The sequence below is a fragment of the Carassius gibelio genome, chromosome B5 (assembly GCF_023724105.1).
Source record: "Carassius gibelio isolate Cgi1373 ecotype wild population from Czech Republic chromosome B5, carGib1.2-hapl.c, whole genome shotgun sequence".
NCBI lineage: Eukaryota > Metazoa > Chordata > Actinopteri > Cypriniformes > Cyprinidae > Carassius > Carassius gibelio.
The window spans coordinates 24,721,255-24,736,373 of NC_068400.1; the positions used below are offsets into that span (position 1 = coordinate 24,721,255).

General features: G+C 35.5%; 1 protein-coding gene across 2 annotated transcripts in view; it reads left to right on the forward strand.

The window, feature by feature from the left end:
* LOC127958050 (tyrosine-protein kinase JAK2) overlaps nucleotides 1-15,119 on the forward strand; it is a 34,594-nt gene continuing 19,475 nt past the window's right edge. The window contains exons 1-5 of one of the 2 annotated variants that reach the window (XM_052556830.1): nucleotides 4-656; nucleotides 10,388-10,537; nucleotides 11,419-11,662; nucleotides 13,235-13,358; nucleotides 13,474-13,591. In XM_052556830.1, coding sequence (XP_052412790.1) covers nucleotides 11,461-11,662; nucleotides 13,235-13,358; nucleotides 13,474-13,591 — 444 coding nt within the window. In that variant the 5' untranslated portion in view covers nucleotides 4-656; nucleotides 10,388-10,537; nucleotides 11,419-11,460. Of the gene's footprint in view, nucleotides 657-10,387; nucleotides 10,538-11,418; nucleotides 11,663-13,234; nucleotides 13,359-13,473; nucleotides 13,592-15,119 lie in introns of both variants that reach the window. The other variant, XM_052556832.1, reaches the window with a different exon arrangement.

Below are 15,119 nucleotides of genomic sequence, written 5' to 3' on the forward strand. Positions count from 1 at the left end.
TCCTAGTGGTGTGTTAACCACATGAACCACAGGGCGCCATCTACATACGAGACAGCAGAGAAACATACAGACAGCGTGCTGGAAATTAAAACTCGTCTTTCTTCACTTGTTTCGAAAGGATATACAAAGCATCGGTCATTTAAAGAAAAACACAAAAGTGGTTTGTTAAAGCATGACCTGCTTGTAGTCATGTCTGGTAAGTTAGCATGCTCGCTAGCTGTCACTCCACTGGTGATCTTAAAACATGTCGCGTCCTTAACATATCCATCAGGTGGCTTTCTTTAAGAACATATGTCGTCGTCGTCGTCGTATTGAGTTGAAACAGCACTCATAAGTGCCAAGCTCCTGTGCTCATGTTTTGTAAATAAAAGGGACAACGGCAGCACACGCTAACGCGCAGCTAGCCGTTTAAACTTGATCCCAAACATCTTAGCGAGCTGTGCTTCAACAAGTCAAATGTTACGACAGCTAACGGGATGGACACACCACCAACCCTCGCGTAAGTGACACCGAGCGACGAAATATCTGGAGTGAACGCAGAAGCATGGACTGACGGACTGTTTTCGCTCGGTTATTTGAAGTTTCAACTCAAGTGCGTTGATCATCACGCGAGTTGGCTAGCAGTTCTCGCTAGCTCAGCAACCCCACACAAACAGGTAAGCATTTCTCTTTACAGTAACGTTAGTTGTTTTTGTTGTGCAGATGGGCTTGTTGCTTTAAAACTATGGTACTTGGGTATTGCAACCTGTAACGTTAAGGCCGTATGTTGATGTTGTAGAATAGATTCAATGTACTATGCGGTCATGTATAATTCATATTTTTATGTAACAGTACAGCAAGTTTGCAACACTGGTATCGTTAATGTCTGCTCTGATTGTTGATCAGTTAACTGAAAACGCATGTCATAACCTGAAGGAACTGTCAGCCGCGCTCATTTTACTTCTATTCATGCATAACTTAAAATCAATATATTAAATAAAATGTCAAATTATGTTCTTAGTCTTTTCTTCCTGTAAGGAAACATCCCAGCCAGAAACTACAATTGTTTACTGTGAATGAAATGTAAATACAATTAATTGTGTAAACAAAATACCAATAATGCCCAGAAAAATTATATGTTTTAAACAAATAATGAGCATAAAATGTTTGCAACTCTTCTGCTTCAGAACATTTATAAATGTTAAATCATAAAACAAAATGTGTTTTTTTTTTTCATGATAGATTTTTTCAGAGTTTATGATTCAAAGTCTGGGTCTGGAAAGTAAAAAAAAAAAAAAGTTTTCAAGGCAGTTTTGAGGTGCACTTCAGTGTTGAAAATGTCAAAAGATTAAGCCTGTTTTAAAAATATTTTATTAAAAATCAACTGCTGTGACACAGAAGTGCCTGTAGATATAGAAATGCCCATATATTGTATGTGCAAGGTTTTGTTAAAAGGAACTCATTTAAACTTCTGTCAGCTCAAATCTGTCTGTGCATCTTGGCTACGTAACCGTTTTCACATTACAAAATGGTCATGTTAGGAATAGAGCATGTGTTGTGGTTAGACACTAGTGCTTGAATGTGATGTTTCATTAAAAAAAAAAAATCTCCCCCACAGGAAGTCGAGTGCACTCACTTTTGTCTTTTGCTGCAGATAATCACTCTGTTAAAGGTCTTTGCTCTTTTCTGGTCTCTAAATCTTCTGTTTCTTCTGTTCAGTTTTGTGAATGTGTTGTCTGTCAGGTTGTTTTGAAGTTCTAATGTTGTCAAGTTGTGCAGTTTTTTACGTGAGATGTCTCTATATTGATTCCATTCAAAAGCCTGATAAGATACAAGAGAAAACATACTGAAATTCTTGGAGCCCAAAACTCAAAAGTCCACAAAGAGCATTATTTGAAACCAAGCTGCCAAGATGACTCGATCTGAACTTTTGCAACACATTTCCATCCATGTTTACCCATCAGTGATCGGTATTGGGTGATCAAAAACTGGGCCTAGATTTCAGACATTTGCTTGCTGTTTAACAAATCTTTTTGATTACTAGGGTTGGGTATCGAGAACCAGTTCCAAATTTCCAAAGAAATTCCTGTGGATGTTATAAGATGAGCACATTTCAAAACAGGGTTGAAAATGATCGGCATATTGGCAAAAATCGCATATTGTGTATCTCTAAATATCATATATATATATATAAAACATTTTTTGGTGCACACTGGACATCAAATACCCGTATTTTTGATACGAAAAAGCAATATTAGCGCTGAATCAAGAAATCAGTGTTTCCTTTTAACTGCCTAAATTAGTAAAAAAATATTTTACACTTTACGTGAGGGATGTGCCCCAATCCAAATACCTGTTCGGAAAGGAATTGACGAGTACCATGGAACCCCAAATGTTACAGATATCTGTGAAGTAGAACATAGGGCTGGATGATTAATCGAAAAGTAATCGAAACTGTAATTCAGAACCTCTAACCGACTTAATTTTCCCATGTCGGTTATTTTCTTTTTCTAATCCTGTTAACACTTCCCCCTTAAAAGCATACTAGCACGTGTGTAGCCACATGACTCCGTCCAGTCAGTGGAATAAAAGCAAGACACGGAGGTCAACACACAGTGATGGCGCGCGAGCGGTGAGCCTTGCATCTTCACTAAAATTTGTCAGTTGTATTTATTTTATGGTTTGGACATTCAAGCGATTAGACGATCGGATGTGTATTATTATATCGAGCTCCCATGTTCACGCAGCTGCATTGTGGCACAAAAACTCATATAAACAGCTGTGAAGATCGCTCACACAGAGGAACACAGAAACTAGTTGTCAGCGCTGTCCTGTGATTTATTACTAAAAGTAGCTTAGAATCAAAAAATTTATTAAAACATACTTTTCTACTTTTGAAGGAACTAGGCTATTTCTAACCCACAGGTTCACAATAATATAGAGACAGTATGACTAATTCACACACGCAATCACTCGTAATGGTACTATGCTAGTTTATCTTTATCTGATCTTTATTTATCTCTGAAGTTTTGTTTGATTGTAATCCATTACATATCTTTCTGATATTATCAAAATGAATTTGTTCTGACAGTTTAACTCTTGAGTTCTTGTCATATTTTATTACCATTTTCTAAACTATAGCAAATCAACTGATAATGTGAGAAATGTTGAAGGTGTCTGAATAAGTTTTGGTTGGACTGTATGTTTAATTTTTACAGTGCTATTTTACATTTAATTATTCGGTTTCTGTACCTGGACACTTACAAACTTGAAAAAACTTAAACACTATGTAAATAGCGCATACAAACAAATAAACAGAACGAACATACAAATTAAACGCTTTCAAACAGGGCCCACTGATAAAACCTGTACCGGGGCCCTACTAACCCCAGTTACGTCCCTGCTTCCAGTACAAACCTTGTCAGTGAACTATGAGGGCAAAAAAAAAAAAAGAAACAAAATAATTGTTCATTAATCTTAATCAAGTAAAATGTTCAATTAATCGAGGTTTTGATTTTAGGCCATAATAGTCCAGCCCTACTAGAACATCTCTACCTTAAACCGCTTACATATAAATTATTACCCGTTTTCTTTAATTAATTTCTCCATTTCTAGCTATTCATTGTGTAAATGCATATGCAATGAATCGATTATTTCCCCTACCCCTAGTCTTAAAGGAACACTCCAATATTTTTAATATTCCCCTAGAGTTAAATAGTTGAGTTTTACCATTTTCGAATCCATTCAGCTGATCTCCGGGTCTGGCCGTAGCATTTTAGCTATAGCTTAGCAAAGATCATTGAATCTGATTAGACCATTAGCATATGTTATGAAAATGAGGTTATTTTCAAAAACGCTGGCGTGTTCCTTTAAAGTGACAGCAGCCTGATATTCCTGCTGCTGTCTGTGCCATTAATATTAATCATTAATCATAGAACAGAAGAAAAAGTAATTCACTCTCTGATCTTGGCTGAATAATTTTTGTAAGTTTACTAAGGATTATTTTTAGATTTCATATATAAAAAGAAAACTATGCAGTGTTACGTTTCATTACATTAGATTTAAATTTTTGTACCTGAACTTTGATCAGTTATATTTGTGCTATTGCTAATTCTTCTATAATCTTGTTTTATATAATCTATAAATTAGTATAGTTCCTTCATTTAAGTGTTCTTTATACTGCTAATTATTGTTCTATAGACTGCTGATTTTTTTTTCTTTATTGTATTCATCTGCAACAGTGTTTTGCAAATGTATTTGATGTTTTTATAGCTAATTGAAATCGAATTTTTGGAATTTGGAATTTGATAACCAGAATCAAAATCGCAATCGCTACAATTTGAGTGATACCCAACCATAGTGAATACAGACTTTGCATAGATGCTGTTATTTGAAGTATGATGGTTATCGAATCATTATTGAAGGGTTTGTTTCACCTGAGTTTGCTGCCATCAAATTTTCTTCTACCATCCATGTGTGAATGAGTTGTTGCAGTACCTGCATCCCATAGACTCTAGAGGATTCCTAAATATAGAAAGGGCATTAAGGGGAATCGGAAAGCTTGCAACAGTGCAAACAATAGTCAGTTATTAATAAATAAACACAATCAAGGTTCGCTTGTAGAGCAATCCAATATTCACATTGAACATGGTGCAGGTTAAAGTCGATGTCTGTCTGTGATGTTGGCCAGAAACTCTGCCTTCTGATTCTGGTCGATTAGTCAAAGCCTGATTGTAAAACTATAGGCTTTAACTGTAAAAGCACGGCTGGCAGTTTAGTCGTACAACTTTTTTTTTTTGGATTAAATTTCATAATCTTTTGATGGCCTTTGTGTCACTGTCCAGTTTTATTTTGTGTTGCCAAAGCAAACAGCAGCAATGATGACAGTCCCAGAACTGATATTATTGCACTTCCTCAAGACTTAGTTCCTCTTGTGCTTTATGTGGTATTTGGTCATGGCACATGCTATCTAAAATCCTCTGTCTGAGCCAGTAAACATTTTTCAAAAGCTTAATATTGTTTTGATTCTCAATAAAGTCAACTCTAAGAACAAACGTAGCTAAGCTTTGACTTTTTACCTGTTTTGATATTAAGTTTGTCTTTATGGCGGTGGCTGTTGTGTTGCAGTATTTATCCACAAAATGGAGGTAACAGACCCTAGTTTGCTGATCAAACATGAAGTTACTGCTGAATTTATCATATTGATTAGTCAATATACATTTTTCATTAAATTCCAATAACTTGCCTTCTAGTCTATGCTATTTCCAGTTAAAGAACTAATAATTATTTGTAGCACACTTAATTCAGAATCAGAAGATTCGGAATTCGAAGTAACAACAAAGACTATAGAATACCCAAGACGTGTCACTCGTATAGTTTTGAATGGGGAAAAATGCAATGCTCTATCGCAGGAAAGCCACGCCTTTTGAATGAAAGAGCCAATCGCAAATCGATAAAGTCAGCGCATCACTTCAAAGATGGCCGCCGAGTAAAATGACTTCCCTTAAAGAGACTTTGGTAATAATCAGCTTCATCTTTGTGCTTTGTTGCATTTGAAATGAAGTCTATTGTAATTGCAAGCAATAAATGCAGTTTTGAGGCATTTTAATGTGGCTTGACATATTTTCTTCCTCACGAACCAATCAGCTCTCTTTTTCTTCACAGCTGTTTTTAGAATAAAATAATACAAATAACAGGCATGATTAAAATGAAATAATTTGGTAAGTGTTAATATATTAATTACATTTGGTTAGTTATTTGGCTATTAAAAAAAAAACGTTATTTTTGGTTAATGAACCAAAAATTAACATGAAATGTGAATTTTCAAGTATCACTTGGAAAAATCAACAAACATGGCTGCCAGGGCTTGTTTACACCTGATCATTTCATGCGTTGTCGCTGATCGGATATCTATCATATTTGTTCAAATGTTTCCATTTTACAGGTGTATCTCAATTAGGGATGCCAATGATTGATTGATTGTCGATAAGAGTTGCAATCAATTAAAGCTATTGATAGTCAGTTAACCTATTTAATTTTGGGCTGTGTGCGGGTCATGCGCAAAACACGTACTAGCGGCTATGAGTGACAGTGACTGTATATAAATGCATCATCATTCATTTATAATGTACTTGTACTTTAAAAAGTACGTTAAAATAGAAAGAACACAAAGTTCTTCAACATGAAAATCAATAGAAATGTAGTAACTTAAGTAATTTCAACAGATTATTTCATTCACATTATTTCATATTGTGCGCTTTGCAGGGCTGCGGGACACAGGACAGTCTATTCATTCCTACAACTTATTAATTTGTGGCAAGCAACTGTTCATGTTTCATTAATTGTGTTCCATAAATAACCCAATAGGGCTGTCGCGGTTAAGAAATTTCCCCTGCGGTTATTCTGGGTGGCTCAACAGCGGCGGTGTTTTTTTGTTTTTTTTTATCAAGCCTAATTTATCCTGATTTTACTGCATACAAAGCTCTATCGTTGAGTTATGTAGAATATATTGTTGCTTATTGACTGACAGAGAGACATGTTTTAAAAAATTTTGTTTATTGTTACATGCCAAACAGCAACAAGAACATGCCTTTTGCAATTTAAAAAAATTAAAAGAAATCAAAGAGTTCTAAAGTATCACATGAAAACAAGCAATAAGAAAATGTCTTTTTCTAATTTGAAAAATTAAAAAATTCTTAAGTAGGCTATCACATGAACAACGTGTAAACCTAGGAGAAAATACAGAGAATAAACGAAATATTACTTAATCGGTAACGTAGGCTATGTGATTTAGACCTGGGTTATCATGTCCCTGTTACATGCTAGGAAAACCAACATATTAAACTTATGTGGTTTCAGGGAGGATCGCACAGGGTTAACAATATTCCCCGCGGCATTGAAAACCCTTTCTGACGGTATGTATTTGCGCGCGACTTTGGACAGCAACGGAAATCTAGACTTATTATCGCGCCACCAGGACAGTGGATTCGCGATGGAGTCGATGCACTCCTCATGCAGATAGCGTGTGAGCTCGTTATCTGCTCACACTCTCTTGGGAATGGGCGCTGACGGGAGGTTGTCCATAGCCCCTTTCACACTGCAATTCCGGCAAATACAGGGGTAAAGTGTTCCTGCAATTGGTCCCTGGTCGCTAGATTTGGCACTTTCACACTGCCAGTGATGACCCGGTATATGTGCGTGCTTTCACACACAACCCTTGAAGATCCCGTAACGACGCGTGACATCAGCGTGTGACATGTAATGTAAGAGTCGACAACGCTAGGCACGTTATACTTTCACTGAAGCAAGCAAACAGTCTCGGCATCAATGTCCTTGTTACATGCCTCAAAACTGCATTTATTGCTTGCAATTACAATAGAAAGTGAGTAACTAACTGATCTCTGCTTCATTACAGTTTGCACATATGTTTTCATCGCGAATGTTGATCTTCCTTCAAAACAGCTGCTAAAAGAGTCGCACGATAACGCGCGTCATCACTTCGACACGGAATTAGATCTGGCTTTTGTTCACACAGCGCTCGTTCCGGGTCGAACCCCCCAATGTTACTAGGTCCCCGACCCGGGTTCAATTCGGTAATCAATTCCGGGACGTGGTTGCTTTCACACAGAAGGCGACCCGGCAATGTTCCGGAAATATTGCGGGTCCGACGGGCAGTGTGAAAGGGGCTCATGACTTCAGTAGGTCTCCAAGAGTCTTTTTCTTTGCTGCAGGTGGCACCACCGCTATATCAAGGATCTAAACAACTAGGGATGGGCATTTTGGGAAATTTCTCATTTCGATCATCGATAGGTTTCAAAAACGATTACTCGATTAATCGGGGGTGGGGCTTACGCGGGGGGCGGGGCATGGTCATAATGTATATAATGAAAAAATCTGAAGATTGTTATGAAAATGAAAATAAATAAATAAAAAAAATCTGACATGAAAATCTGTCTATGAAAACATGAACACATGATTAGGACAGGTTAGATAATGATTATGATCAAGCAATGTTATTAATAAAGGAGCAAGAAATATCTGCCTGAGGTGAAGAGTAGCCTATACGAATAAATGGAAGCTAATTCTATGACACATCCTATGATAAATCAGATAACTGAGATAAATATCAGACGTAACATTACAACTTGTATCAGCACAATAGGATAAGTTATGCATTAGAGAGAGCGAGAGAGAGAGCGTGCGTGCGAGCTCCCACTGATGGGTTTTCATGACAGCGCGCTGAAAGATGGACAAGGACAGATTTTACTATAGATTCCTATAAAGTTCTCATTATAAATGTATGGCAGATTTGTGCTATATTTTAATCTACGTTATTAAGTGTAATAGTTGTAATTAAGTTTTATTTTTAAGTTAAGTTTTATTTTCCATAAACCTGCGCGGTTTTCGAAGCCATATGAAATGAATTATGCAGATGTGAACTTGACCGAAAGTGTAACTCGATCGGATTGTGCTTTACAAAGACGAAAGTACAATTAATTCACATTAGTGTCACTATCGTAATTTTTTGTGTATTTTAATATTTAATTAATATTTTGTATTCAATTTGCACTCTCTGATCAACCAAAATATAGAAAAAAAAATGAGGCACTGTTTTACTTGCATCCACCGCTACGTGTCAATGCAACCTACAAATTAGAGACAGTTTACTTTGCTTTCTTGGGTTGTCACTTTTGTGAAAAATATCCTGTTTGATTTGAGAGACAATAGTTCATCGAATCGATTGTAAAATCGATTTTGCATGTCTAAAGTTTTATATGGCAAAAAACACCAAATATAGTTGAATCCACGGACAACAGGCAGGAGGAATGTAAAGATTCAATATATTGGTAAAGACCAATATTTTTGATGATTTATTGGTGTGAAGTTACGTGAACAAAAAAATAATTGACTTTTATAAATTTACTTAAAATAAAAAACCTGGACGCGCTCCGAGTGAAGGTCGTTAAAATCCATTTCCTTTTTTTGTTTTCGAAACTTGTGTTGGTTGATTCATGCTTGATTCGTGCAATAGGTTTTCGAACATAAAATGACAGTTGACACGGTCACTGTTTTAGACTAGACGTGAGAAGGGAAGGGAAAAGATCCGGGCACAGTTTTCCAGAACTTCGTGCCAGGTTAAAGCGGTGTCGAGCTGTTTTAATGAATTTTTTTAGATGTATTATGGTGCCAGAACCCGTATGACTTTGAACAGAGACCGGGAACACTTTGTTTACTGCAGCCACGGCCATCACCAAGCGCGAACCGTTGACTCTGACAGAGAGTATGAGACTAAGCGAACGCACAAGCCATAGTGTGACATCCGTCAACTACAAAATCTATGTTAGTGTAAACATAGATGACGTCACAGGTTTTTTTTTTAATTAAAGAAGATAGCCTTCATTTGTATGTAGGCCTAGGCAATTTATATATTCACAATACTTACTTAAATATAATTAATAGTATTTTATTGCTTTTGTATTAGTTGTTTGAAGAGAAAAAATTTTTTTTACGCAAATTTATAATCTGCAAGTCGGTCGGGTTACGGCAAACAAGAATATTTTTAAGGATGGCCTTATGGTGTTCTTTTTTTAAATAGGCTACTGTTAATTAGGGCTGTCAAAATTGCTCAAAAAAGACGTTCGAATATTCCCTCTAAAAAATACACGAATATTCGAACTATTCGAACATCTGGTTGCGCATGTTGTAAATGACGCGCATTACGTCAATAACAGGCCAAAATAATACAAAGAAACATAACTACTTGTATAGATAGTCTATTTAAGTTTAAACATATATTACAACGTATTACCTACACAAAAACAAGGAAATCAACTAATGGCCAAGACTGCAGACCTCATACTCTCTCACCCTCATGTTCTCTTCGCATAATGGTTTAAATGAACAAACAAATTTTTGTGCAAGCAATTTAAGGTCACGACAGTTGTCCCAAATATAGCAGGCTTCATTCAGTGATTAAAACAAATATTATTAATATTAATTGAAGTTTTACAACATATAAAACTGACATTGAATGCTCCGAGCGAGCTGTGCTGTGGTAAACATGGAACTTTTCGTTGACATAAAACGAGAAATAATCAAACCTCGCTTCCATTGCTTGACAGAACTCCCCGAAGCCTGCCCCATCCGCGATACTGATCGGTCTTATGTCCTTACAAATGAACTAAATTAATTAATCCATTATGGCCTCCTGTCGTGTTGCAGACAAAGAGCTTGCGGCGGGCGATTCAAAGTAACGTTAAGTGTCAAGCATTGACTGTTTAGCTGAAGTTCCACACATTATGCCATGCTCATTTGGGTGCACATTTTTGAGATGTGACCTCATGTTGCTAGTGGTCGAATGGTATGCTAACTGTATCTTAAATGGCTTGCATACAACTTTATCTCGCAGGTCAACAATTTTACCTTATTTTCTCTGCTGCGGTCGAGTTGGGTTCTGCACTTGCTGGCATCTTCCATGAAGACGCGTCAACTTTCAGCAGTGATGCTGTGCCAGACAGTGCGACTTCTGTGAGGCTGTGACCTGTCCCTGAACCCTCAGGTGCGCTAGCGTGCCCACTCGCAAAGCAGACAACCACGCATCTACTACCGCAGCCTTTTTTTCCACATTTGTTTTTTTATTTGAATATTATTTTTCACCTTCTAAATTTGTTTTTTTTTTACTATTCGAATACATATTCAAATTTAGAATATTCGTTGACAGCCCTACTGTTAATTGAAAGTATTTGTTGAGGGGAACTTAAATAGCATGACCATGTTTACAGCGTTTATTGTAATGTTTGTAAACATTTTGAGTTGGCATTAGACCTATGAAATAAAAATGTGACTTATTAATAGGTAAGCCTATGTTTTTTTTTCTTTAAAAAACTATTTTTTTTTATAAATGTAGCGGATTTTAACCATGCAGCAAGCCTTTTTAAATAGTTTGAAAAATTATTTAAAATAAATGACTTTTTAAACTGTTTAACCCCTTACCTTAATGCGAGTGAAGTACATAATAAATAATAATTTGGCATTCAAATTTGGCATTCAAATATAGCGAATACGGAAACATCTGGAAAACAAACAAAAAAATTTAATATGTGAGAACATGTCCATTGAGAATGGCCACCTGGTCATGTACAGATCCTTACTTATTTCTCATTTCTTAAATTATAAATGATCATTGGCAATAATTCCACTTTTTTCTGTAATTTCAAGGCTTTAAAATTTGTTGGTAGATGTGCTAAAATGAATCGCTTCTTTATAAGACTTTGAATGTGAAGTTTGAAGGTGAAATTTGCATTTGTAGCTTAATGATTTCCCTGTATTGTTTTTTTCTCAACAAAATATATCCAGCAAATATGTTCTGATTTGTTAGTAGCCATCCAGTCATCTGCAGGTAATCTGACTGTGTTCTCTTTTCCACTTGTCCACCACCAGGTGAATGTTGCTCTTTTGCCTGTCATCGCTTGTCTCTCTGTGATGGACATGGAGACGGCTGTCTCTGAGCCGCTTTACCAGAACGGTGATGTCCACTATGAGGAGCTTTTCCCAAAGCAACCCACCGTTCTAAGGATCCAACTCTACCTCAGCAGCCAGAGTGACAATAACTGCACCCCTCTCTGCTACCCACCAGGAGAATATGTCACCGAGCAGCTCATCATCAATGCTGCCAAGGAGTGTGGTCAGTCATGCACATCATAAAGAAAAGAAGTGATAAATGTATTTTGAGTTCATGAAGTTGATGTCAATTAGACGTTCAACACAGTAAACACTGTGATCTTTCCAGATGCTATGTGATATATCCCTTCCATGGGGTTTTTGTTCAAATGACACATGAGTCTTTGACTAACATCTCACAGCATGACATTTTATCAGTTGCTTGGGATCTGTATTTGTTTTGTTGAACTGGATAGGCTCTTTCACTGTGAAATTTCATTTGATCAAAAATTGTGATACTCACAGCTGTATATCAAACTAAAATGATTGTGTGTCACAACATTTTTGCCTTCAGTGTGAACAGAAATAGAAAAGTTTTCATGCTTCCCTGGTTTAGGAGGACACGTGTTAAAGTGATTTTCCACTTTTATTTGTAAATGAAATATTTCACTAGATTTTATCAAATTATATTTGTGCACCCATGATTTTTCTAGAGTATCTTTTGCTGCTGAATTATCCACTCACCTAGTTTATAATAGTATTTTTGTCATAGATTGTGATTATATATTTTTTCATTTGTTATTTATCATTTAAATGAAGTTGTCTTTATGTGGTAGATTGTGTTTAACACACAAAAGAGTGATAATCAAGTCAACACAAAGAAGTATAGAAATTCAAAATTCTTTTTTTTTTTTTTTTTTTTTTTTTACACGCAAAATTGATTATTTTTTATCTTTTTTTAATCAATAATCGGATTGGATCCATTTTGGCAGATACTTTGGTAGATCGGATCGGTTTTGAAAAAAATGGTGCTGTTGCATCCCTAATTCAGACATAAATGCTTTGCACCCTTTTTCGGTAACACTTTAGAATAAGGTTCCATTAGTTAATGTTATTTAATCTATTAATTAACATGAATGAACAATACTTTTATTACTGTATTTATTAATCTTTGTTAATTTAATTTTGTTTAAAATACAGTTATTGTTAGTTCATGCTGATTCACAGTGCATTAACTAATGTTAACAAGCACAACTTTTGATTTGAATAATGCATTAGGAAATGTTGAAATTAACAGTAACTAAAATTAATAAATGCTGTAAAAGGATTGTTCTTGCTTAGTTCAGGTTAAAGTGTTACCCCGTATGGTTTAGGGTCAAGTTAGGGTCAAGTACTTAATATATATATTTCATTTGATCCAAAATTTTTATAATTTTTTTTATGATGAAAATATCAGGTATTAATTTTACTAAATTATTAATTACCAGTAATTATTAAGTAATAATTAATTTTACCAATAAGAATTTTGAAATATGTGTGTATTGTGGAAAAGTTTGGAGACGTGTTTTTTTTTATGCTTTTCAATTAAGTTTCTTATGGATGCATTTAAAAAAATATTATAAAAGTAAAAAATAATATTGTAAAATATTATTACAAATGAAAATAACAAATCGACAATTTGGCTGTAGCACTGCTGCTCAGTTAGCTGGCCATCATTTCCCATCCCTATTTTTCACATGTAGGCTTTTCTAATTTTACACTGGGTATCTATCTTCTCTCCTTAAACCTGTTCTTTATGCTATTGTGTTTCTCACAGGAGTTTCTCCAGTCTACTGCAGCCTGTTTGGGCTATACAAAGAAGATGAAAGTGTCTGGTTATCACCCAATCATGTTCTCCATGTAGATGAAACAGCCACTGAGAGTTTGTTATTCAGAATTAGGTAACAGACTCCACTCCATCTTTCACTTGATTAAACTGGATTATTTTATGGCTTTTGGCTTCTACATCTCATTTCTTTCAGCCCACGATTTGGTGACTGTGATATTTTCCTTCAGGTACTATTTTCCCGGCTGGTACAGTTGTGGGGCATCCCGAGCATACCGCTATGGAGTGACTAAAGGGTCTGAGAGTCCTGTCCTGGATGACTGTGTTATGTCTTACCTCTTTGCTCAGGTGAGGCTTCCTCACATCAGCTTTGTAATAAAAAAGTTACCATTTATTGTGAATTAAGTTATGTTTGTGCTGTCATTGGATACTAAATCACCATAGCAATAATGTTTTACAATAACATATCACTTGGCCTGAAATCTGAGCATATCTTGTGTAATTGAGCCCATCTATATAAATATATATCATAAAATTGCAGTTTGGCCTAGTTTATCTTTGTCTTGGTTTCAGATTTTAGAATGTGTAAATGTAGATAACTTGTATATCTGCATGGATAAAGGCCCCTATTTACTAAACAAATGTGTGTATATATATATATATATATATATATATAGAGAGAGAGAGAGAGAGAGAGAGAGAGAGAGAGAGAGAGAGGTCAACCATTAATTGATAAATTGTTAATAAGAGATACAATCGATTGACCTATTTAATTTAAACACTTGTGAACTGCTGTGAGTGACGATGAGGGTATATAAATGCATTATCATTCATTCATAATGAGCAATTTAAGCTTTTAATGTAATTGAAATTTTAAAAGTACATTAAAATGAAAACAACTGGCAAAACGGAACAAAGCCGCATAAAGGATATATGGGCGCAAATGGCATCCAAAAGCATGGTCACAATGTAACATTTTCCTTCTTATTCCTCTAATAAACAAAGCTTTTATACCACAGTTGTCATAATCAGAGCTTATAATTTGTAAATAAATAATTGCTGGATTCAAAACAGCAATTAAAACAAGCTGTGACGGACACTGACAATCCATTTTCCCAGTGCATTCAATGATGTCACTAAAAGGTGACGCCACGAAAGAGCATTGTTCACAAGTTTATGCATGGACCTAACTAGCCTAGAGCACAGGTTTTCAAGTCCTGGGACAAAATGGGATGCTTTAAAGAAAATGTATAGCCTATGTAAGTAATAGGCCTAAAATAAAAATAATTTGTTTAAAAAATAATAATACTAATAATATGCAAATCGTATCGGACTAATTAAGATAACGGATTTAAAACAGAAGTGTGATGGCACTCCATAAACAAGTTCATGGAAAGGAAAGGATGACAATGCACATTCTTTTTGTTTGCTTTATTTTACTAGAGCACAATCGTCTGTTTTTATTGTGATTGTGCTCTTGAATGCAGACATTTCATGGGGGTTGGGTTAAAATGTTTTAGTTGTGGATTTATTTGCTGACTATTATTTTCAGTAATTGTCAGAACAATTTTTTTATATGAAATGTATGGAATTTATCCCAATGTAATTAATAATGTTATTAATAGGGATGCAACAATACTGGTATTGGTATAGGGTCCGATACTGAGCTCCTGTGTTCATACTCGTTAAAATGCCCCAATACCACACAGCATTTAATAAGTGCCATATTCAGACAAAGAAACACCAGTAACAGAGTAACAGATAGCTGAATGGAGTTAGAGATTAAGGATGTCTAAGAAGTATGTGTATGCAGTTAATATGATGATAAACATCCTGTATTAATGCCTGTATAGCTGATGTGCGCAAGCTGATAAGC